The sequence below is a fragment of the Mauremys reevesii genome, linkage group 1 (assembly GCF_016161935.1).
Source record: "Mauremys reevesii isolate NIE-2019 linkage group 1, ASM1616193v1, whole genome shotgun sequence".
In the NCBI taxonomy this organism is placed as follows: domain Eukaryota; kingdom Metazoa; phylum Chordata; order Testudines; family Geoemydidae; genus Mauremys; species Mauremys reevesii.
Genome location: NC_052623.1, coordinates 343,611,596 through 343,635,963, shown reverse-complemented (window position 1 = coordinate 343,635,963; position 24,368 = coordinate 343,611,596). Strand labels below are relative to the sequence as shown.

The window sequence follows — 24,368 nt, the reverse complement described above, 5'->3', positions numbered from 1 at the left end:
TTCAGTCCAATGTTCAATATCAGGGTATCCCAGAATGAAACTGGATATCTCAATCTTGTGGCTGAAACTTCCCCTGACAAAACATGAGCGGATATGAGATGAAAGGATCAGGGTCCCAAAAGCCCTGTATACATTTTCCGGCCAACCTCTTGACTGCATGCAGTTCTTGGGTGACCAATAGTGTCTTTTAAGAAACCTCCTATTTCCTAAACATCACCGGTAATTAGCTACATGGATTAGCATAAGGCAATTGCCTATCTCCCACCATTTGCAGGTGATTTGCTATATACTTCAAAGAGAAATCAAGGGAGTGATATCACTACATTCACAGTTCATTTTAATGTTAATATCTCTTTGATTTCTGAATTAACAGAATACAGTGACAGACAGGAATTGTCTGGTTATATTGTTAACCTCTAACAATATATATGTAAACCCACAAAACCCACAAACATTATCTACTAATATGTCTCCAAAGGTTTAATCTGGGTCAATTAGCCTGCTAGTTGTGTAACCCTTTCTGGCCCTGTGTCACACAGCTCTTCTTATATCACATTGGAGGTCCCCAATAGGGGGCCCCCACTCATTTAACTAAATTGGTTTCTACATGACTTGTGTTCAGTCAGTGCCCAGAGCATGTAAACTAGCCCTGAGGTTATTTGTGGTAAACAAATTTCATCCCTCATTAGCCTTCAGACTGAGGCTTGGGCTACCCAAAAAGTTTTGCTGGCATAGCTATATGGGTTAGGAGGGTGAAAAAAATCACATCCCCGATTGACATAGCTATGATGGCAAAAGCCCCAGAGTAGACACCAAAGAGTCCTTTTGTTCAGGGGACTGGTATAAGCTGTTCTTTTTGCCAGTATAAGCTGTGTCTCCACTAAGAGGGTTTGCTGGTATAGCTCCACCAGCGGCAAATAAAATAATAATAATATATGGAGATATACCTATCTCATAGAACTAGAAGGGACCTTGAAGGTCATTGTCCCCTGCCTTCACTAGCAGGACAAAGTACTGATTTTACCCCAGATCCCTAAATGGCCCCCTCAAGGATTTAACTCACAACCCTGGGTTTAAGCAGGCCAACGCTGAAACCACTGAGCTATCCCTCCCCCAAACCCTTTCTAATGTAGGCAAGGCCTCCCACTGGTGGGTTTTACTCTGGAGTGCTTTCTGTTTAGACTCTAACAAGAATGTAGTTTTTAGTTTACCTGTCTGTGAGCCTGGCTGGGCTGTTTGCAGAGGCATAAGCAAACTAAGCAATTGCTTAGGGCCTCAAGCAGCTCACGGTGTGTGTGTGTGTGTGTGTGTGTGTGTGTGTGGAAGGGAGGGCTGTTTGCTTTTTATTATAAGAACTTGCCTGTTTTAGTATTGTTGCAGGAGGTGCGGGGGGGAGGGGCAAAATATTCCTGCTTAGGGCCTCCAATAGGCTAGCACCGGCACTGGGTCTTCGCTCAGTAGCTCCTTTATAATTCCTCACCTTGAGCAAACACAAAGCATGAGGTTTTGAAAAGTGCTCAGTATTAACCTAACCCTAGCCCTGCCTGGGCCTGTTCTGCACTTGAAACTGGTACCCGTCTAACTATGTCGGTGAATTTTGTATCAAGATAGTTATACCAGTACAGCCCTTGTGTGGCTGCAATTATACTGGTATACAAGTGCTGTATCCTGGTGTAGCTTATTCTCTTTCCCATAGGGAATAACTATACCAATACAAAGCACCTTTATTACTTCATCCACACGGGGGGTGAGGAGGCTAGGGGGGTGATACTGCTTTTACTGTACCGATATAGTTAAAATGGCACAACTTTCTAGTGCCATCAAGGCCTTGGTAAATGGGAGCAGAGAGAGGCCAACGCTGGGCACTTTTGAAAATCCCAACCCATATAGCATACGTAAAAGTATGGCTTGTTAAAATACTGGGCCCTGTTTTTTAAAAGGTGAATTGTGTGGCTTTAAAAACAAACTGATTGATTTGGAACAGAGTAGAGTTAAAAATGACTGAGCATGAGCACCAGGGGAATTCTATCGAATCCTGGTGTGCTGGGCATCTGCAACTGTGGGTTGGCTGGATGGGACTGACTCTTCCCCTCCTCCCCCACTGCTTACTGTTGGCTTAGGGGGACTTGCACTGCACCTCTTCAGGGGAGTATGTCAGAGCCTCCCTGCCTCCATAATACCTGCATCTGCCCTCCATAAAGAGGGCACTGTTGCATCCTCCTTATCTATCTGTGCCTCCTACAGCCCATGACTTACAAAACAGTTGACCCGCAGAATCCCCAAATGCTCCAAGGATGTGAGGAAAATGAGTCACTGAAATGAGTGACATGTACTAGGAGATAAAAGAACCACGTCAAGCAGGTGGTCAATCAAAAGATGATGATGCGAAGTATCATTCTTTTGTTGTTGCAGGTAGCTTTGAAACCAGGGACTAATATATTATATTGGAGAACAACAGGGATTCTTATGGGTTCTAAAGTGGTGAAACCTGTTCTGGTGAAAAACATCACAATTGAAGGTATGGAATATCATAGTATCAGCTAATAACTAAACTGTCTACTGTACATTGCAATAATAATTGATGTTTTATTCCAGCCACTGTCTTTAAGGACAGATACATTGTTTTTGGAGAAAAAAATTGACATCATAATCACAGTAAACTTTCTTTCTTTCTTTCTTTCTTTCTTTCTTTCTTTCTTTCTTTCTTTCTTTCTTTCTTTAAACTAATTATTCCATGCATTCTGTTTTTACTTTTCGAAATCTCTAGGAAAATATTTAGTCCACTGGTGTCCTGAGAACTATGATACATGGAATTAATTAGTAAATGGTGACGCCTGCTGGGGAAGATTGGAATTGTAGAAGAAAAAAACCCCTCAGGCTGTCTGCTACAGCACAACATAGCAGACCTTTATTACAACTGGGCTTGTCTATACTTGGAAATGTACCAAAATTTCAGAATCAGAGTGGGGACTAATACTGAATAACTGTTACAGAATTATTATTCTAAAATAGGCCATTACATTATAAAACACTCAGGACTTGGAAATTTACTCTAATATTCCAGAATAGCTATGTTGGTATATTTCCAAGTATAGATAAGCCCTTAGTTTCATTAATGCTCATCCAGGTCAAACTCTCATTGAAGGGAATGGGAGTTTGGCCTGGGTAAGGATTGTAGAACCAGAGTCTCAGTTAGCAAAGCTCAAGGGACTCAAACTAGCAATGAATGACTGTTCAGTGTTCCTATACAGTGTCTGTTTTCCCCAAAACAACTGTGTAGGCGGGAGCTCTATTTTTGTGCCTATTTATGTGCTTACCCTGTGCTTTGCTTTACAGGAGTTGCATATACATCTGAATGCTTTCCATGCAAACCTGGTACATTCAGTGATAAGCCAGGGTCTTCCAATTGCCAGATGTGTCCCAGAAATACCTACTCAGAGAAAGGAGCTAAGGAATGTACCAACTGTAGCGAAGAAACACATTATGCAGGTACAGGGCATAAGCCAAAAAGAATACATGAACATGTGTCTGCTTCAGTATTATTATCAGCTCTGCGTGCTTTTATGGAGCTCTATACATACATACACAGGAATCACTTCGCCCACCACTGAAAAGTAGTCAGAAGAGATTGGGACACAAAAAGATTAATATGGTGCCGATCTGAAACTGCAGAGGGAATTTATATTTGCAATTTATAATGGCTCACACTGGAATTTGGCCAGGGCACTTTATAACTCCCATGCTCTAACAGAAAGCACCATGAGATCTTCAATGGCCCTGGTTTTAGATTTCCTCCAAATTATGGTAACCCCCAAGCTAATCTGAGGCATTGGTTCAGTACTGATTCACTGGCAGCTCCCCACTGCTTCCTTCAGCACCCGAGTGTTTCCTGGAGATCTCTTATTCAAACAGTCACCTGGTCGACCCCTCCTTGCACTGGGAGATCTGACTGGATCAGAGCACGTGGTGGTTTGGCTGCAGACTAGACATGTGATAGACTTCGAAGCTCCTCTGTTTCCTTCCCATGATAGCAACTAGAAGCCATTAAGTAAAATGCACCACATTCATCCGTGACGTAGCTCCATTGCACTTAAGCACATGCTTAACTTTAGGCATGTGAGTAACCCATTTGAAGCCTGTGTGCCTACTCATGTGGTTAGAGTTAAGCATGTGCTTAAGTACTTTCCTCACTCAGGGCCTCGGAGCAGTGCACCCACTGATCAGTCTCCTCCACAACGACTTCAGAGATGGGAAGAGGGGGCAGAGGGACTGTGCAGCTGGGAGAGGGCCCATTTTCTGGGGAGTTTGGGGACATAGTGTATGGACAGGCATTACTTGGGTTGGAGCTGGTCCAATTATGGATTGTGACAAACCCCTTCCCTGATTCCCCACGAAGATCCCAGCCACATGTGGTTTCTATGCTTATTATTACTTATGAATTGTATTGCCATACCACGTATGTGCCCCAGTCACGGACCAGGACGACACTGTGCTAGGTGCTGTACAAACACAGAACAAAAGGACAGTCCATGTCCCAAGGCACTCGCATTCTAAGTATAAGACAAGAGAGGGCAGGCGGATGCAGACAGACAGACTGGGGATCACAAGGAAACAATACTGATCAGCATAGTAGATAATGGTCTCAGTAGGTGAGCAGCCTAATTGTTGTCAAGCTTTTTGTAGGCACCATGGCAAAGGAGAGTTTTATGGAGACCAATAAGGTAGCTTTGCACATGATTACAGGGAGCTCTTTCCAGGTGTGAAGGGCAGCACGGGGGGAGTGGGCGGTATTTTAGGTAACGTGAAGGTGTTACTTGAAAATCTAGTAAGTGGGCAGTGAAGGCTGACCCCATTGGTAGAGTGGAGGCAGAAGTCAGCATAGAATTGAAGGGCTGGAAGGGATCTTGGGAAGTCACCCAGTCCAACCTCTGAGCTGAGGCAGGACCAAATATACCCTAGACCATCCCTGATAGGTGTTTATCCAACCTGTTCTTAAAAACCTTCAATGATGGGGATTCCACAACCTCCCTTGGAAGCCTGTTCCAGGGCTTAACTACTCTATGGCTAGGTCTACACTAGAGGAGGGAGTCGACCTAAGATACGCAACTTCAGCTATGCGAATAGTGTAGCTGAAGTTGGCGTACCTTAGGTTGATTTACCTGGCCACGAGGATGGCGGCAAGTCGACCACTGCTGCTCCCCCGTCGACTCTGCTTCTGCCTTTCGTGTGCAGTGGAGTTCCGGAGTTGACGGCAGAGCGATCGGGGATTGATTTTGTCATGTCTACACTAGGCTCGATAAATTGATCCCCAATAGATCGATCACTACCTGCCGATCCGGCGGGTAGTGTAGACGTACCCTTAGAGTTGGACAGTTTTGCCTAATATCTAACTCAAATCTCCCTTGCTGCAGGTTAAGCCAATTTCTTCTCCTCTTACCTTCAGTGGATTTGGAGAACAATCAATCATCATCCTCTTTATAATAGCCCAGGTATCGGCAACCTTTGGCACGCGCCCACGAGGGTAAGCCCCCTGGTAGGCCGGGCTGGTTTGTTTACCTGCCACGTCCGAAGGTTCGGCTGATCGCCGCTCCCACTGGCCGCAGTTCGCTGCTCCAGGCCAATGGGGGCTGCAGGAAGCAGCGCGGGCCGAGGGATGTTCTGGCCGCCGCTTCCCGCAGTCCCCATTGGCCTGGAATGGTGAATCGCGGCCAGCGGGAGCCGCGATCGGCCAGACCTGCGGACGTGGCAGGTAAACAAACTGGCCTAGCCCACCAGGGGGCTTACTCTGGTGGGCCAGATGCCAAACGTTGCCGATCCTTGTAATAGCCCTTAACATATTTGAAAACTGGTATCAGGTCCCCACCCAGTCTTCTTTTCTCAGAACTAAAACTTTCTTCACAAGTCAGGTTGTCTAAACCTTTTCTCATTTTTGTTGCTCTTCTCTGGATTCTCCAATTTGTCCACATCTTTCCTTAAGTGTGGTACCCAGAATTGGACAGAGTACTCCAGCTGAGGCCTCATCATTGTGAGCATATGAGAAATGATAGGTAGCATGGGGATAGGCCATGAATGTGAAGTCAGATAGTCTGTCTGTTGCATATACTGTGTATAAGTAGCATATTTGATGCATGCACATACACAGTACTGTGATGTTATGTCAAATACTGCCCATTTGCTTTGATGCTCTTGCAGACTAATTAGCTTCTACAGTTCTTTTTCTTATAGATTAACATTTTGTATAGAGAACTGATTCTGTCAGAAATGGCTCCTACCACTTTAACTGCTAACATTAGTATGGACACCGATTAGGGACTTGTGCCTGCTCCCATTTAAGTTAATGGGAATTTTTCAATTGACTTCAGTGGGAATAAGTCCTGGCCCCAGCAAAGTAAAACATTTCTGAAGGGACAGACAAGTCAGTTGTCATTTATTATCAGATAAGAATTTGATCACAGTGCTTGTATGATTGATGCAAATTGGGGTTTACTGTTATCACAGAGAAAAAGGGTTAGGTGCTGGTCTGACTGTACGGATGTCTCAGTCCATGCCAAAGCAGACTATCGGACAGTACAAGTAATGCCTGAGCTTGTCAAAGGAACCCACTGGATTTCAGTGGGAGTGGGGTGCCCAATTCTCATAGGCTCCTTTGAAAATCCCAGTGAATGTATTGTTGTTCCTGAATTAGCATTTTTCCTGTCCCATCTTGCAGTCTGGCTGGCTACCTCGATTTTCAGCCCTTTGGAAATCCTTTACCACTCTGTTCCTCATCCTTCCTTTTCAGATGAAGGATCCAGCCAATGTACAGAGCGTCCTCCTTGTACGAACAAAGACTTTTTCCAGATCCATACACTGTGTGATAAGGAAGGAAAGGTAAGTCAGATGTTGACTCAGATTCATATTATTTGCCAGTTCATTGAGCCATTTGTGATCTAGTGGCCTGAACACAGGACAAGGAGCCCTGAATTTCTGAAATCTGAATTCTTGTCCTGCTTCCAGCACTGACTCTCTTAGTGGCCTCGGGCAAGTCTCTTAACCACACTCTGTTATCAGTTTATCCATCTGTAAATGTTCATTGCTCTTAGGTTTTTCTAAGACATCTATCATCGTGGTATGGAAGATGCTAATCTTGTAAACCCTTGCATGTGTGATCAGTCTGACTGGGTCATTGGGATGACTCATGAGCGTAGATGTTTGCAAAATCAGGGTCTTGATAGAAATAACAACATATATGTGCCTCATAGGAACATCTTGAGGATTCATTGACTAGGGCTAGATAGTTTAAGCCAAGGGCAACCAGATCTACTGGATCTATTAGAGGGTGAGCTGCATTAGGAATGTGCCAGTTTTGTGGCTTTATTCTCATTCCCCTCTCCCCTAGTCTCATGGGAACTCCTTTGCCAAAGCTCTGTGGGTTTGTAAATTGGATTTAGAGGTTGAAGCAGCTGCTCATTGCAGCATTTTCCCCTGCAGCTCTTGCAGAAACTTGTCTGATCTGAGAGTTGATCCTTCAGAACTACTTTGCCCAAACCCTAGATCCGCTGATCCCAAGAGGCCCTTCCACCTCCCTTAGATCCAGGGGAGGAAGTAGCACATGATCTGCCTCTGCAAGTCATGAAAATCCATTTAATCGATGCCCAACTGGAGCAACACCTGCTAACAAGATGGACCATTTCAGCTTAAGGGTTGGCAGTCGATTATACCCCTCTTTGTACCTGCACCTGCTTTAATAAAAATCATATTAGAACATTCACTTTCAGAACATGGCAGCATGTGTAACCTTGACTTATCACACACACACTTCAAGCCATATAGTACTTGTACTCTGCAACCTCTTTCTGATGATGATGATGATGATGATGGGCCATCACTCGTTACCGAGTATGATCATCTTCCATGGGTGTTATGGGTCCTCAGGTGGCTAATGAGGCCAATCCTTGAGCCACAAGTTCTATTACAATGAGGGCAGATGTTTTCAGACTCAGCAGGAGGCTGCTGACCATGACTGGAAGCCAGTCTCTCCTTCCTCCTGCACCTCTTGTCCTCTTCAGCTTGTTGGCGAGCAAGTTCAAAATGCAGGAGACCATCACGTAGGACTTCACTCCATTTTAAGTGATACTGGGCAAGTGTCTCCCAAGTGTCAATGTCAATATTACATTTTTTTAGGTTGTTCTCCAAGTCCTTATGACACTTCCATTGTCCACACACGTTACGGTACCCTTCTTTCAGCTGAGAGAACAGGACCTGTTTTGGGAGGCGATGGTCTGGCATCCGGACAATGTGACCAGTCCAGCGGAATTGCTGATGGGTGATCATTATTTTGATACTGCTGGGCTTTGCCTATTCCTGTCTTCCCATTTGATCTTCAGAATCTTACAAAGGGAGCGTTGATAGTGCCTTTCAAGGAGTTTCAAGTGGTGTCTATGGGTTGTCCAAGTTTCGGACCCATACAACAGAGCTGGGAGAATAATGGCTTGATAAACAAGAAACTTGGTGTCTGTTCGAATGTCATGATCTTCAAAAACTCTGTGCCGTAAACGAGAAAAAGCTACACTGGCACAGCTCAGATGATGCTGAATTTCTGCATCAATATCTGCCTTGGATGAAAGATGACTTCCAAGATAGAGGAAATGATCGATGTTCCCCAGTGACACTCCATTGATTTTGATAGGTGGAGCATGTAATATATCTCATTTGGAGAGGGCTGATAGAGCACTTTAGTCTTCTTGATATTAAGAGTGAAACCAAGACATGCGTAAGCATCGGCTAACACATGCAAGATAGTTTGAAGATCTTGCTCAGAGTGGGCAAAGATTGCGTTGTCATCAGCATACAGAAGTTCCACAGTGGATGTTGTGGAAATCTTACTTTTGGCTTTCAGCCTGCTAAGCCTGAACAGCTTTCCATCCATTCTGTAAATGATTTCAACATCAGCTGTAAACTTGCCAGCAGTTAGGTAAAGAATGACGACAATAAAAACCGCAAACATGGTTGGAGCGATGATACAGCCCTGTTTGACTCCTGTTTGTACTTTGAAAGGTTCACTCTGGGAGCCAGTGCTGCTCAGAACAGGTACACAATGCCACCAAGCAGATGAAGAACAACAAGGCAGCAGGTCTAGATGGGATCCCCGCTGAAATCTTTAAAGACGGTGGACCAGAGCTAATTCGGCAGTTTTACCTGCTTATCCTTAAAATCTGGATAAAGGAGGCGATGCCCAGTGAAATGAGGGATGCCCTGATTGTCACCCTCTTCAAGAAAGGGGACAAAGTGGATTGTGAAAATTATCGTGATATCTCCCTCCTAGGCATTGCAGGTAAAGTTCTGGCATGGATCCTTGCAACCCGCCTTCTGCCCCATCAGAAGAAATTTTACTGGAGTCACAGAGTCGTTTCTGACCATGTCGTGGAACTGCGGATATGATCTTCACAGCACGGCAGCTGCAAGAAAAGTGTCGGGAGCAAAACCGACCACTGTACATGGCTTTTATTGATCTAACTAAAGCCTTTGATTCAGCCCTCTGGACTGTGCTCTCTAAGATTGGATGTCCTGATAAATACATCAATGTCCTAAAATTGCTTCATGATAACATGAAAGCAACAGTTCTGAAGAGCACTGGCTCCCAGAGTGAACCTTTCTTTCAAAAGTAACCTCTTTCTAATGACTTCGTAAATTAATAGCATTTGCCACTACACTCAAGGTAGCAGGCTGTAATTGTAGTCTCCTGCAGGTGCACTGTAATAGATCTGTGAAATTCAAGTCCCTCCTCAAGGCTCACTTGCTCTGATTAGCCTCCCAACGCCGACCTCCGAGTCCACCACTCCTGCTTTCTTGATAACCTTTCCCTCAAACTACTATCAAATTAACTCATCACAATTACATTTCCGGGTCTAGAGCGTATAAACAAGTCATTGTCTGTATGAAATTTTGGTTTGTACTGACTTCGCTAGTGCTTTTTATGTAGCCTTTTGTAAAACTTGGCAAATATCTAGATGAGTTGATGTACCCCCTGGAAGACCTCTGCTTACCCCTGGTTGAGAACCACTGTCCTAAAGGACTGCTCCAAAGCCTGTTGAAGTTGATGGAAGTCTTTCCATGAGCTTGAGGTTTTCAAAAGGGTCTAAGGGATTTAGCCACCCAATTCCCATTGGGTTTCATTGACTTTCTCCTTTGAAAATCCCAACCTGATTGGCTAAGTTTGTATGCACATTGAGTTCAACAGGATTACTTGTGGGTGTAATGTTTACTCAATTGCATGGAGTCTTTATACAAGAGCTAGTAGTAGTAGTAGTAGTTTATTTTAAATGACATGCATACCTGCTCCAGAAATAACAATATGCTGGCAAATCCATAAGGCCATGTCAACTGCACTGCAGCTTAGAACACAAAAAGGGCAGCATATTTACCTTGGATTTCCCCTATTACTATGTGGCAGTTATCTTCTATTGCAACAGTCATCTCCACAGAGGTAAAGAGAGACGTACATGAAATCAGTGGCCTATAATTTAAAATGGTGCCAAATTGAGTCCTGTATATATTTTTCCACTTTGGAACCTATCTACTTTTCTGCTCTTGAGCTATTGAATCTTTATCGGCCTAATCCAATGCCTAATGCATTAGTTTTCAAACTGTGGGGCATGCCACCCTCCTCCTCCTCTTCTTTCCCCCCACCCCAGGGTGGGCACAACAAGGTTAATGTGGGGGGAGGGGCAGAGACCTGACTGGTTAAGAATTTTTTCTTGTTTCTTCAGTAATAAGGATTCGTCTGACTAGCTGAGTCTCCTGCTTCAAGTCCAGCAGGCTGGAAGAACAAAAAGGAAAAAGGATCAGAGGAGGGGGAGGGAAAAGTAGCAGAACGAAGGGGAGTGAGAAAAGAATGACAGGGAGAAAGGAAAACCTAAGCCAAGAAAAGTACAGAGAGCAACAACAAATCTAGAATTGGGGCTCTGTTGGCCAAAGCATCTGGGAACCCCAACCCCTTATCCTGGCTTGGAGAGGAGAGTCGAACTTTCTGTCACATCCGCCGAAGTGAGAGCAGGGGTGCCAGCTATCATTGCCGGCCATCCCAAGGCTGCGCTCTGGGTTAACAGGCCAATCAATTTTCTTGCAGCTCTAGCCTGGCCAGGGGTAAAGGGCCTGACCTCTACCCATTCTTTCTCTCCTTGGTTACCCCTTGGGGACCAATCTTCCCTATCCTAGGGCCTATGAGTGTGGGCGACTGCAGCTCTTCCAGTGTTTGAAGCAAGGGACCATATGGGGACTGCCCAGAAGAGTCAATGTGGTTCAGACCTGGGGCTGTTTGTAGCCAGCAAGCGTGTTTGGCACAACCAGGCAGGGTTCTGGAGTCCCAAATTGGCAGGGAAAGCAGGGGCAGAAGTAGTCTTGGCACATCAGTTGGTAGCCCCAAAGGGGTTTCCGTGATCCAACCTGTCACAGTGGCGTAGTCGAGCAGGATCCGTGCACAGCTGATTGCTTTGAGATACTGGTAGTGATTTTAAGTGAGTTTTGGGTGTGGTGGTTGGAGAACAGACAAAGTGGTTACTGGTTTGTTATTTTCTGTTTGCTTATTTCGGGGAAGAGAATAGAGGCAGCTTGTGAAGTTCTCATATACAAATGCCTCACAATACTCTCAGTTTTCAAAATGGGGCAGGGGAAGGAAGTATTCTTTGTATGTGTTCTTTATACAGAGCATCCCAAACACTTCACAGAAAAAAGTCAATAAAATGCTTCAGGGGAAAAAAAAGTTTTTGTTTTTAAAGCCCGGTTTCAAGAGGGAAAGTGATTAAAGCCAACATGTTCAAATTGGAAGTCAATGGAGATCTGCTGTGGTGCCTAAAAGAAATCAACCAACTAAGGCCTGATCCAAAGCACATTGAAAAGACAGACCGATATCAGTGGGTTTTGGGTCAGGCCCATATTGATGGGAATGGCAGTCAGAGATAACTGATATTTGTTTGTTAATAGAAGAGAAACATACTTTCAGCTGATTTGTAGCCATCAAATTGTGCACATGGACAGCCTATGTAACTGCGATCTTATTACTGTTACTCTCATCCTTTCCTCATATTGCTTATTACACTCACTTTTTGCATCTAGTTTTAAATTATATCGTAAGCTCATCAGAGGAAGGCTGTAGATTCTTGTGTGTGTACAGCACCTTGCACAGTGGGATGCTGATCTTGATTTGGGCCTTTGCATGCTACTGCAATACAAAAAATGAATAATAATAATAATTAAAAAAACCAGATGCTTGTCCTCTTGAAAATCAGGTCACTTATTTTGGTGCCTCGCTATGGATTTAGGCTCCTGTCTTCAGGCATCCACGCTGGAAGCTGATGGCTTCCATGTGTAGGAGGAAATGGGGCAGGGAAGAAAGCTCCAGATGTGGCATCCAAAGTGCAAGAGAGGCCCCCTACTTCCAGTGGTGAAGAACCCTAACTTATGGGAGGGGATACAGAGAAGCGTAGGGCAGAAGGAGGCTATGAGATCATGGGATTAGAGTGGAGAGAGTGCAAGGAGAGTTTATAATGAAGGTGACAGAGGGATGGGGTGATGCTACTGGCGTGAGAAAGCAGTCTGTGCTACTGGATCTGCTGGAGGTTAGAGTGTAGAGATTCAGGAAGCCTAGCGCAGGTGATTGCAGTAGTCCTTGTGTGATTGATTTCAGCAGTGTGATCCTAGCAGTTTTGTCAAATGACCCAGGGATGAGTGTGGGGGGGTGTGAGCTTGTGTGCAAGTGTGTGTGTGTCTGTGTGCAAGTGTGTGTGATAAAATGACATCCCACCCTGTCAGACTCTCCTTTATCTGCCTGTCTTGACTCTCTCGGCTCCTGCCTACACCATAACTTGCTCCTACTGAATGCTTCAGGCACTGAATCCTTCTCCTAGGTAAAAAGTCCTTTGTCCCATGTTTCCGACTTCACTAACACCCTTCACAGTCAAACCTTTGCTCTTATGGCCTAAAATCTTGGAGTCCTCCGTGACCCCAGTCTCCTCTCTCCTCCCATGACTCCCTTGTATTCACTTAACATTATTGTCCAAAACTCTCTGGTTTTCATTTTGTCATGTCTGGGTCCCACTGAAAACATCCAGCGCCTTCAGGTGAACATTAATTAGGAACTTAACCAGCTTTGAGTCCTAATGCCATCTAATGTAATGTGTGACTCAAATACCTTTCAATTTCAGACTCAGATAATGTACAAATGGATAGAGCCTAAAATCTGCAGGGAGGATCTTCCTGAAGCGTTGAAACTGCCTCCTTCTGGAGAGAAGAAGGATTGTCCGCCATGCAACCCTGGGTTTTACAACAATGGATCATCTTCCTGCGCTCCTTGCCCTCAGGGCATGATTTCGGATGGAACAAAGGGTATGAGGTCAATTATTTGGTGAATGCACCATCTCAATAACTTATGGCAGTTAGATGCCTACAGACTTTGCTTGTTTTTCTGGAGGCTGTCACTTGTTTGTGTGTGGCCTACATTTCTGTGACGTGTCCCTGTCAGTCAGTGTTCTGGTCTGTAAAACAGATATTGGTTAAATGACATCGGAGCGGGATTGGGGAAGGGAGGGAGAGATGGAGAACATGAAGAACAGCAGTGTCCCAGTTGATCTCCAGAATGCTTTGTTGTAATGTCTCTTGGCTGGTATGCACATATTTAAAGTTATTTTTTAAGCTCTCTGAGAATGGAATCATAACTATTCCAGACAAAACATTCCATCTAGTCCATCCCTCTGCTGGTGCCTATTTGTTCCCTACAGTTCATTAGTCCAGCTGATTTGATTCAAAGTATCATCTGCAATGAGGCCTCTGTCATTCCAGCTGGGAGAAAGTTCTACAGATCTGATTCTATGTGGTCATTGGATGTTCATTTTTAAAGGGATTAATTGTTTCTTTTGAACTGTCTTCAGATTTGCTCACAGCTGCCCTGAATGAAACATTAATGGTTATGGAGGGTTTTTTTTGTTTGTTTTTAAAGCGCTGTGTTTGATATTCATTTATTGTGTGTAATTTTCTTTTCCTGCTTTTCTCTTCCTGTAGAATGCAAGGCCTGCCCTGCTGGGACTGAACCAGCTCTCGGGCTTGAATATAAATGGTGGAACGTTCTGCCAGTCAATATGAAGACTTCTTGTTTTAATGTTGGCAATTCAAAGTGTGATGGAATGAATGGTGAGCCGGTCTTTCTATCTTGTCTGTCTTTCATGGGTGCCACTCACCATAGTATTTGAGTGCCTATTCCAGTGAATATATGTGCTTTATGCAGTTCATCCCAACATGCAGCTCCTTTTCTTTCTCTCGCTGCACAAGGATTTGATACCTCTAATAGACCTAAAACTTGTTGAATACCAAAAAGGAGAAAATAAATATCCTCAACTGGTGTAAACGTTTTGGCTCCGTAGGTCCAGGGAAGTCAACACCAATTTATACCAGCTGAGAATCTGGCCCATAGTACAGTTAGGCATCTACAGGTCTATATTAGAAAAAAAGTCCTCTCCAAGTTCTGGTTTTGGTTCTTTCCATTTGTGTCTTACGTAATGCTTCATGATCACTCTGACTTTCAAGGACATTTTATTAGTGTTTTTGAAAACATACAAAGTTTTCAATCTTTGCATCAAGCCAGCCTAGTGCCTTCAAAGCAGTCTCCCTGCATGTGCGCTGAGATGGCAGTAGCGAGCCATCACAGAACCCCTGTGAAAATATTCCTGTTCAAAAATTTTCCAACCCATCCTTCTATTAGTGCCTATGAGGAATTGTTCTTGTTCTGTATAAGGGTCCTGGTGAACAACTGTTCTCCATTTTACATGCTAAAACTGCTAGAATGGTGTAATTCAGTCCTTGATTCAGCAAAGCACAGAAGCACATGCTTAACTTCAAGTGCTTACGTGCTTTGCTGAATAGGGATGGACTTCCGCAGATTTGTAGATTTTGAAGGACATTATGATCATGTAGTCAGACCTCTTGTATGTCACACTCCATAGAATTTCAATTGCTTTGATAAATCATGACTTTATGGTAACATTTGCATGTGAAATTGACAATTAATAGCTAACTTCCAGTAGATGCAAGAGAATGATGGGCTATTACCACTCCCAAAAAAAAAAAGATCTTGGAGTCATTGTGGATAGTTCTCTGAAAACATCTGCTCAGTGTGCAGCAGCAGTCAAAAAGCATAACAGAATGTTAGGAACCATGAGGAAAGAGATATATAATAAGACAGAAAATATCATAATGCCACTATATGAATCCTCCACACCTTGAAAACTACATACAGTTCTGGTTACCCCAATTCGAAGAAGAAATATTAGACTTGAAAAAGCTATAGAGAAGGGCAACACAATTGATTACGGATATGGAAGCTGTTCCATACAAGGACTGATTAAAAAGACTGGAACTGTTCAGCTTAGAAAAGAGGTGACTAAGGGGTGAGGGGGATATGATAGAGGTCTATAAAATCATGAATGGTGTGGAGAAAGTGAATAGGGAAGTGTTATTTACCCTTTCACATAACACAAGAATCATGAGATTAATACGCAGCAGGTTTAAAACAAACATAAGGAAGTATTTCTTCACACAATCAAACAGTGGAATTCGTTGCGAGGGGATGTGAAGGCCAAAAGTATAAGTGTGTTTAAAAAAAAAAAGAATTAGATAAGTTTATGGAGGATCGGTCCAGCAGTGTTTATTAGCCAAGATGGTGAGGGATGCAAACCCATGCTGTGGGGGTCTCTAACTTTTGGACTGTCAGAAGCTGGGATTGGACAACAGGGGATGTGTCATTCGATAATTGCCCTGTTCTGTATCAGAGGGGTAGCCGTGTTAGTCCGGATCTGTAAAAGCAGCAAAGAGTCCTGTGGCACCTTATAAACTAACAGACGTATTGGAGCATGAGCTTTCGTGGGTGAATACCCACTTCGTCGATGCATGTAGTGGAAATTTCCAGAGGTCGGTATAAATATGCAAGCAAGAATCAGGCTAGAGATAACGAGGTTAGTTCAATCAGGGAGGATGAGGCCCTCTTCTAGCAGTTGAGGTGTGACCTGTTCTGTTCATTTTCTCTGAAGCACCTGGCACTGGCCATTGCTGGAAGACAGGATACAGGGCTAGATGGACCATTGGACTGACCCAGTACGGCCATTCTTAAAACAGTTTATTAGGACTTTACAATTTAGTCTAAAGATTTTTTTTTAAATAATATATTTACTAAATAATTTTGAAAAGTACATTATATAGAGAGACTTGCATATTTAAATAAACTGACTGTTTCTTGTACAAAAAATGCCCTTTCCTTTGCAGGCTGGGTGGTGGCTGGTGATCACATCCAGAGTGGGGCAGGGGGCTCTGACAATGATTATCTTATCCTGAACCTGCATATCCCAGGATTTAAGTAAGGAACATCGTTTCTTTGTCAATTTTTCTTGTATTTTTCCTCTTGTACCCGTTTCACGTTGGCTCATGCTTGGAATACAATGGAAAGAAAGTTACTATGGGCTAGTCAACACTAGAAGCGATACAGTGGTACAGCTGCACCGATGCAGCTGCGCTGCTGCAGTGCATCTGGTAAAGACGCTCTATGCTGACAGGAGAGAGCTCTCCCATCAGCATAATAAATCCTCCTCCACGAGAGGCGGGAGTTATGTCAGTGGAAGGAGCTCTCCTGCCAACATAGCACTGTCCACACCGGTAGTTAGCTTGGTGTAACTTATGTTGCTCAAAGGGATGGCTCATTCATACTCCTGAGTGACATAACTTATACTGATGTAAGTGGTAGCATAGACCAAGCCTGATTCTCCAGTACTAGATCATCCATAAGTAACTCATTATCCAGTATTTATTGTGATTGGGACTGTTGACAACGTAAGCCTTGAATCTGCAGTCAGGCTTCTTACAGCTGTGTGGAGTGAAGTCATTGCACATGATAACAGGATCAGGGCCTTGGCCAGTGACTAAGGGCCATATTGTGCTCTCACTTTGGCTGGAGCAAATCAGGTGCAATTCCATTGAAGTCAAACCAGTGAGATCTGAATCAGGCCCTAGGTTGTGACCCTGCAGCGCTTACTTACATAAGCAATCCTACTGAAGTCAGCAGTGTGATGTATTCCCATACACAACGTGCAGCCATATGACTGACTTTTATTTTAGATTAAGGGATAACAACAAAAAAGAAAGGCAAAAAAGAAAAGTCTCCAAGAGAGAGATCACAGTGTCTCTGAATGTGCGTGTGTCCTCTCTGACATGCTCAATCAGCTCTCCTTCACTAGGGTCTTGCCTTCACTAGGAAGAAAGGTGTTGTTGAACATGTGATGGATTTGCAAACCGGGGGACTACAACTCCCATCAGCCCCCTCCCCACCATACATCCCCTTTCTCCTGGCTATGCAGGGATTATGTTTCCCATCAGTCTCCTCCCCATGCACTTTCCCCTTCCCATAGCCAGGTAGGGAGGAAGGTCCGAAAGGGGAAGTGGCCAACCTCTGTTTGGAGGTGAGAGCCACATGGCAGCAGGAAGCTGGAGAGAAGCCCCAGGAATTGTGGACAGAACTGCATGTGGAACAGGTGGTGGCTGCCAGACCTCACAGCTGGGTGCGGATCTGCATGGGACTTATAGGGAGCAGCAGTAGCTGGGCAGGAAGCCAGTGCAGAGGGGCCCAATGAGAGACACTAACTGAGCCTGCTTGGAAACCTGCAAATGCTTTTTTGCTTGAATAGAGACTGGGCTGGAGAGGGCACCCCAGGCATTAGGCCTGAAGAGCCCTGACAGCTGACTGGACTGCCCAGGGATCCAGACAGGTAAAACTATATGTTCATTTTAAAAAAATAATAAAAAATCACCCCCCACCCCTGAATTGAAGTAGTGATACCAGTACAAATACCCGTTACATTAAGACAGGTTTCATGTGAGTGAATTTCTTCTCCTCTCTTGTTGATTAAAAAACCAATCAGCATAACTGACTGCTAGGTGTCCTTAGAGCACCTGTTAAATATTTCATTTTCTGTCTCTTAAACAGACCTCCAACGTCGGTGACAGGAGCAACCGGGTCAGAACTAGGACGAATTAGTTTTATTTTTGAGACCATCTGTTCTGCAGATTGCGTGATGTACTTTATGGTGGTAAGTGAGACCCCTATCTGTATGGCAGCGAGATATGATCTTGGTCTTCCACATATCTCTTTCATAGTTGTATATGGGCATGAATTAGCTACGCTAGGTTTATTATCACTAAGAGTAACTGTGACATTAGTTTAATATCTGCAGTGCCCTTGTAGGGGTATTTATCTGATGCTCTAGCAGGGCTTCTCCATCACTCATAGTAATGATTCTGTTCTTTTCTGCTGTCTGATTATTTTAAAAGAATATGACAAAGGACTAAATTCTGCATCATTCAATCCATTGGCAAAACTCCTATTGACTACAATATGATCGGGGTTTTGACCTCTCAAGTATAGTAGTATCATGGTTCAGGATACAGGGCATGGGAATTGCACTCAGAAAAGTTAAGTTCTATTCCTGATTTTTGCCACTCATCCACTGTGTAACTCTGGGGAGTCGCTAAGGTCTCATAGCTATTACTGTAACACACTGGCATTTAATATTTCACAGCTTCATTCCACAGTATTGTTTTTAATTCTACTATGTACATTTTTAGGATGTTAATAGAAAAAACACGAATGTGGTGGAATCCTGGGGCAAGACAAAGGAGAAACAATCTTACACTCACATTATCTCCAAAAATGCTTCCTTCACATTCACATGGGCCTTCCAGAGGACAAACCGGGGCCAAGATGTAAGTATTAGATGTTTGCTTTAAGTCCAGTATTTAACAACATAGCCTCCTCTTGACTTTTGCTCGAAGGGCCCAGAACTCCACTCCAGCTTGTTTCTCAGTTCATTTATAGAGGAAGCTGGCAGATGGTAGACCTCCTGTCCAACTTAACTGTCCACTTTCTGTCATCTGGATTTGTGGTTGTGGATATATCAGACTTCCAATAATGGCTGAGTAGGGAGATGGAAAGTGGATGGGTAAAAAGGAAGAAATGACATAGAAAATAGCGAGGAGCTGGAAAAGTTGAGTAAATTTCTAAAAGCAAAAGATCTTGGGCGATCTCCAAAAAAGGTTAATAATGATCCAGTTGACTCCCCCGTATTGGAAGGTATGTCCCTCATTTCAGATCCAAATTTGCTTTCATCTGACACAAAGTAGGTGTTGTCTTACGTTAGTAATGGTAGAGAGTGACCTGAAAAATGCTGAATTGGGAAACTGAGGAGAGAGAAAATGTTATGAGCATAAGCTTCCTGCGCTTGCACTTGTACATTGTCCATCCTGTTATGTCTTTCTCAGCACCTTGCATTTGGGCCATGATTCAGCCAGGTACTTAAGCACATGCCTAGCTTTGACCTTGGGAGCAGCTCCACTGGAAAAAGTGTGAAAGAACTGTCTGTGCAACTATTCTTGTGCTTGAAATTAGGCATCTGCTTAAGAACTTTGCTGAAATTGGGGCTTTTGGCTTTATCAGGTTTAGAGGCATGTTGGGGAAGCTCTAACTTGTGTGAGCATCATCTACATTGCACTTAACCCAAGGTCTCCTTAACCCTGGCAGTGTTAGGAGGCAGTCTTTTTATATACATGAACTCTCCTTGCATAGATTAACATCTGAAGGTAGCACAATGCTTTTCTTCAACACAGGTTATGTGTTAATAGTTGGTTCATCTCTTCCACCAAACTCAGCCCATTGAACAAACGTCTTAATTGAGGACAACCCAAGGAAGATATCATTCTGTATTTATCTTTGAGTTTTCCTGTGTTCTTTATAGGTTATTCTGGAGTAACAGGGCACTGTAACACCGTATCTTGCCTCACATTCATAGGCCAACTGGTATTAAGACTTCCTCTGCCAATAGTTCTTTTGGGGGTTTCAAGATAGTTTCACTGATTGTGGCCTGGTGCCCAGTGTCCCAGGCAGCAACAGGGATAGTGAATCTTCCATCTTTCTGTATAATCTACAACTGAGGCAGTTCTCTCACAATTTTCATTTCAATGTCCTTTCCCTACATTTTTGGTTAGATTTTAGTAATTGTGAGAACTGAAGGAGTTACTGCAGTTAAGTGCCATAGTTTTCTGCTCTCTCTGCTTATCCCGACTCCTACATGTAGGACACCAGCAGATTGCTCCACTGCCATTATAGCGGCTCTTGTAGTCCATATTGACTAGTTAAGGACCACTTCTATACCAAATATACATTGTTTCATTTATAATACAGAATAAATATGCACTGTTGCAATTAAGACCAAGTCATCACCATCAAATGACTGCTTGGTAGCTTATGTAAAATGAATTGGTAAAGTGGTTCTTAGTAGACACAAAGCTACTATCACCAAGTTGGCACCATGGTTAGTAATCTCAGTAGAGATAGGACTGACTCAATATGGAGACTAGTTCTCCATCGGGTACCTTGGTGATGTGATTGTGAGTAATCATGCCTAGCTGCTGCCTTTTCTGAGGTAAAGGACTTAGCCTCCAGGTCTGTCAACCCAGCACAAAATTCACTTTAAAGAATTTTTTAAACAGTCTAAAAAAAAAAAAAAAGACAATCCCTTGCCTAATTATATTCCCCTTTTCTTCAGCCTCAACACATGATTTAGCTAAACAAATCATTTCAGGTATGATCTTATCCCTTAGACATGAATTTAGGAATTACATTTAGACCAGTCAGGTGCTGGTGAATTTGGTAATCTAGAATGAGGTGGAGGTGGAGAATGGCCAGGAGTTTTAGGCATTTGTCTCTCAATTGAGGGAATGGTCTGAGCACACACTGTTAGTCAGGAACCTCTGAGTTTTAGTCGTTGCTCTGAAGTTGTCTCTTCCTGTGACCTTGGGCAGTGAACCTTCCTGCCTCAGTTTTCCCATCTGTTAAATGGGAACTCACCAAGTCACTATTCAGAAAAGCATCTTAAGCAAGTGCTCAAGTGCCATTAAAGTCAATGGGACTTAGGCCCATTGTAAACCAGTGGGTCAACACACCAACCAGTGCATTAAATAACATTCTCAACAGCAGAACGATTTCAATCCCTTTACTTCAGGGTTAAGTTTCATTTTCCAAACCAAACCGGTTAAACCTAAATCAAAACAGACAAAATAGGCCCCTTCCCCTGACCCAGGCTCTCCTGGAAGAGCAGGTATCACTGGTACCATGCTCAGCTAAGCTGCTTGTTGGCCTTTTATCTTAGTCTGCAAGTCACCTGTTCCTATCACCTGATCCCTTGCCTCAGCCCCATCACCTGAGCCGCAGCTTATTAGTCACAGATAGGGGCTAAGCCCAACTCCCTTAAAGGGCCATCACACCCTGTGACACACATTTTTAAAGCTAACTATGTGCTTAAATGTGTTCCCATATTTGGGGCCCTATTGCACAGAAGACAAGCATTCCGGATTCTGATTATGCTATACTATAGGTGAACTATTTAACGTGTGACTCGAAAGTAGCTCTGGGGTTATTTCTCCTGCGTTTGTTTCAGAGCAGGCCATTCATACACGACATGGCAAAGATCTACTCGATAACAGTGACCAATGTGTTGGATGGAGTTGCCTCGTCTTGCCGGGCCTGCGCACTGGGGTCTGAACAGTCTGGGTCATCCTGCGTCCCCTGTCCTGCTGGACACTACATTGAGAAGGAAACCAACCAATGCAAGGAGTGCCCAGCCAACACATATCTGTCCATACATCAGGTGTACGGCAAAGAGTCTTGTATCCCATGTGGGCCTGGCAGTAAAAGCAACAAGGTACAGAGATTAAAAGTGGTTTTAACCCTGACTAAAGGCAGAGATGGGAGGTTGTAATATTCTAGGGGCAGGTCTTACTCTAGGGGCAGGTTTTACTGCTTCACTGTAGAAATGCCACCAGGTTGCTTGTCCTGCGGTGTAGTTAAAACCAATGTTTCATAGCTCTAAATTCATCCCTGGTGTAACTTCTGTTTGTAAACATGTGGTGATATGCTATATTTGTGTTTCTGTGCAACGAAACCCCTGTCTAGTCCATCTCCAGGGATCGAACCCAGGACATTGGGATCCAAAAACCCAAGCTTCTACTGGCTGACTGAAAGCACCAGATCCATTAGTGAAAATGTAGTGATGGACTCGTAAACTGCTATGTTATCTAGCTACTGTAGGGGACAAAGACCAACACTGGATTAATTGGGGTTGCATACACTTGCCAATGCCGTCTGCTGACTGGAATTCTAGACTCACGTCAGATTGCGATATAATGGTGGTAGCCTGCAGCGGATATAAGCTGTGGTTAAAATAGTTTGGAACAGGAGTGCGAGCTCTCACCTCACCAACCTAGGCAGAGGGGAAGATGTGAGCCAGGGAGATAGGAGGGACTCTCCCTTTACTTTTAGCAGAGGAAGGGGAGTTGTTGGGGTCAGTAGCTGTCCTGTAATATTTACCTTCTCTCCTTCCCAAAGGACCATTCCACCTGCTTCAGTGACTGCACGTTTTCTTACCTCAGGGACAACCAGAGCCTGAATTATGACTTTACCAACCTCAGTGGGGTGGGGTCATTAATGAATGGACCCAGCTTTACATCCAAAGGGACAAAGTTCTTTCATTTCTTTAACATCAGCCTGTGTGGGAATGAGGTGAGTGTTGGCTTTTGCAGGTGGGCGGGGGTATCCTTACACTCGGCGTTTGCATTTCCTGACATTGATACGTTGCAGTATCCCACTGGTCAGTTGGGACTTGATCTTGGGAGGAGCTAACAGTCCTTGGCTCCCTCAGTTACTTACAGAAATGGGCCCTGCATTGCACAAGCACTTTCCGGTGGGGCTGCTGTATATGGCAGAATGATTCTCGGGTGAGGGCACCGGAGTGTTAAAGGTAGAATTGATGCACAGAAATGGAGCTTGCTGACTCCGTAGCTTCACTGATTTTCCTTTGCTCTCACACCAGGGGGGTCTCCTAAATCCAGTCATACACCCGAGTTTTCGGCTGCTAACATGGTGTTCTGCTGAGTTAGCAGCTGAGACTCTTTGCTATTGACTTCTTTCTTCATCGCCCCAGTGTTTCTGTCTATGGAGTCCCTTGATGCCCAGCTGTCTGCCACAGCTGTGCACTTCCTGTGTCTGTACTTGACCTTTTGTTTTCAGACTTTTGGAGCAGTGGTGAAAAGTGTTTAACCGATGCAGTTGAAAACCAGGATTTCCAGCAATGGGGGCTTAATCTGAGTCTTGAAATGTACCGACACCAGAGGTGAAAGTAAGCCAGTCCAGTCCGTACCGGCTAGAGCCAGTACGCCGTGCTGGACCGCATCGACTTCCACGGCCGGGATTGAAAGGGCTCTGGGCTGCACGCAGCGGCGGGGAGCTCTGAGCCCTTTAAATCTCAGCTGCGGCTCCGGCGGCTGCGCTGGGGTGGGGATTTAAAGGGCTCAAAGCTCCCCGTGGCTGCAGGCAGCCCAGAGCCCTTTAAATCCCGGCTGTGGCTGAGATTTAAGGGGCTCAGAGCTCCCCACCGATACGGGCAGCCCAGAGCCCTTTGAATCGCGGCTCCAGCGGCTGGGACGGGGCTGGGATTTAAAGGACTCAGAGCTTCCCGCTGCTGCGGGCAGCCCAGAACCCTTTGAATCGCGGCCGCGGCTCCAGCAGCTGGGCCGGGGCTGGGATTTAAAGAACTCAAAGCTCCCCGCGGCTGCGGTCAGCCCAGAGCCCTTTAAATCCCTGCCCCAGACCCACAAAGCTCCGGGTTCCCCCTGGCGGCCAGAGCCCTGGGCCCTTTAATTTGCCCTTGAGCCCCGGGGGGCTCCCAGCCACCTCTGCAGCTGGGAGCCCCTGGTTGATTTAAAGGCTCTGGGTCTCTCAGCCACAACTGGTTCCCCAGGGCCTTTAAATCTTGAGGCCACGCCTCTTCCGGATGAGGCCACGGCCCCCTCAGGACTCCGGCAGTACTGGTAAGTCCTGTAAGTTACTTTCACCCCTGACCGACACATGGCTAGTGTGGACCCTGATCTGTCAAAGCACGTAAGCCCATGCATAAATGAAAGCATGTAAGTAGTTCCATGGATGTCAGCAATCCAATGGGCCTAGCTGCATGCTTAAAATTATGCAGATGCTTAATTGCTTAGCTGGATCAGAGTCTCAAGGCTCAGCCTTGTCAGCTGCTGAGCACTCTTCCTGATCCAGCAAAGCATGTAAGCACCGGTGTAACATTAAGCAGGTGAGTAGTCCCATCATCTTGGAGTGACACACCTGCTTTGAGTTAAGCCTGTAACTTGCTTTGTCCTTTGTTGCTGTTGCTCTAAAACTTTACTGTCGGTCTGCATGGAAGGATATGGAGGACTCCATGAGACACTAATGCAGGCCTGTGGGCTAGAACCTAATATACATG

General features: G+C 44.6%; 1 protein-coding gene across 1 annotated transcript in view; it reads left to right on the top strand.

Annotated features, from left to right (window-relative positions):
• ELAPOR2 (endosome-lysosome associated apoptosis and autophagy regulator family member 2) overlaps positions 1-24,368 on the top strand; it is a 137,692-nt gene that overhangs the window by 93,181 nt on the left and 20,143 nt on the right. Inside the window, exons 6-15 of the mRNA XM_039519652.1 lie at positions 2,413-2,518; positions 3,337-3,489; positions 6,782-6,870; positions 13,182-13,362; positions 14,035-14,163; positions 16,288-16,378; positions 17,999-18,101; positions 18,637-18,774; positions 21,504-21,767; positions 22,451-22,624. Coding sequence (XP_039375586.1) covers positions 2,413-2,518; positions 3,337-3,489; positions 6,782-6,870; positions 13,182-13,362; positions 14,035-14,163; positions 16,288-16,378; positions 17,999-18,101; positions 18,637-18,774; positions 21,504-21,767; positions 22,451-22,624 — 1,428 coding nt within the window. The remainder of the gene's footprint in view (positions 1-2,412; positions 2,519-3,336; positions 3,490-6,781; positions 6,871-13,181; positions 13,363-14,034; positions 14,164-16,287; positions 16,379-17,998; positions 18,102-18,636; positions 18,775-21,503; positions 21,768-22,450; positions 22,625-24,368) is intronic.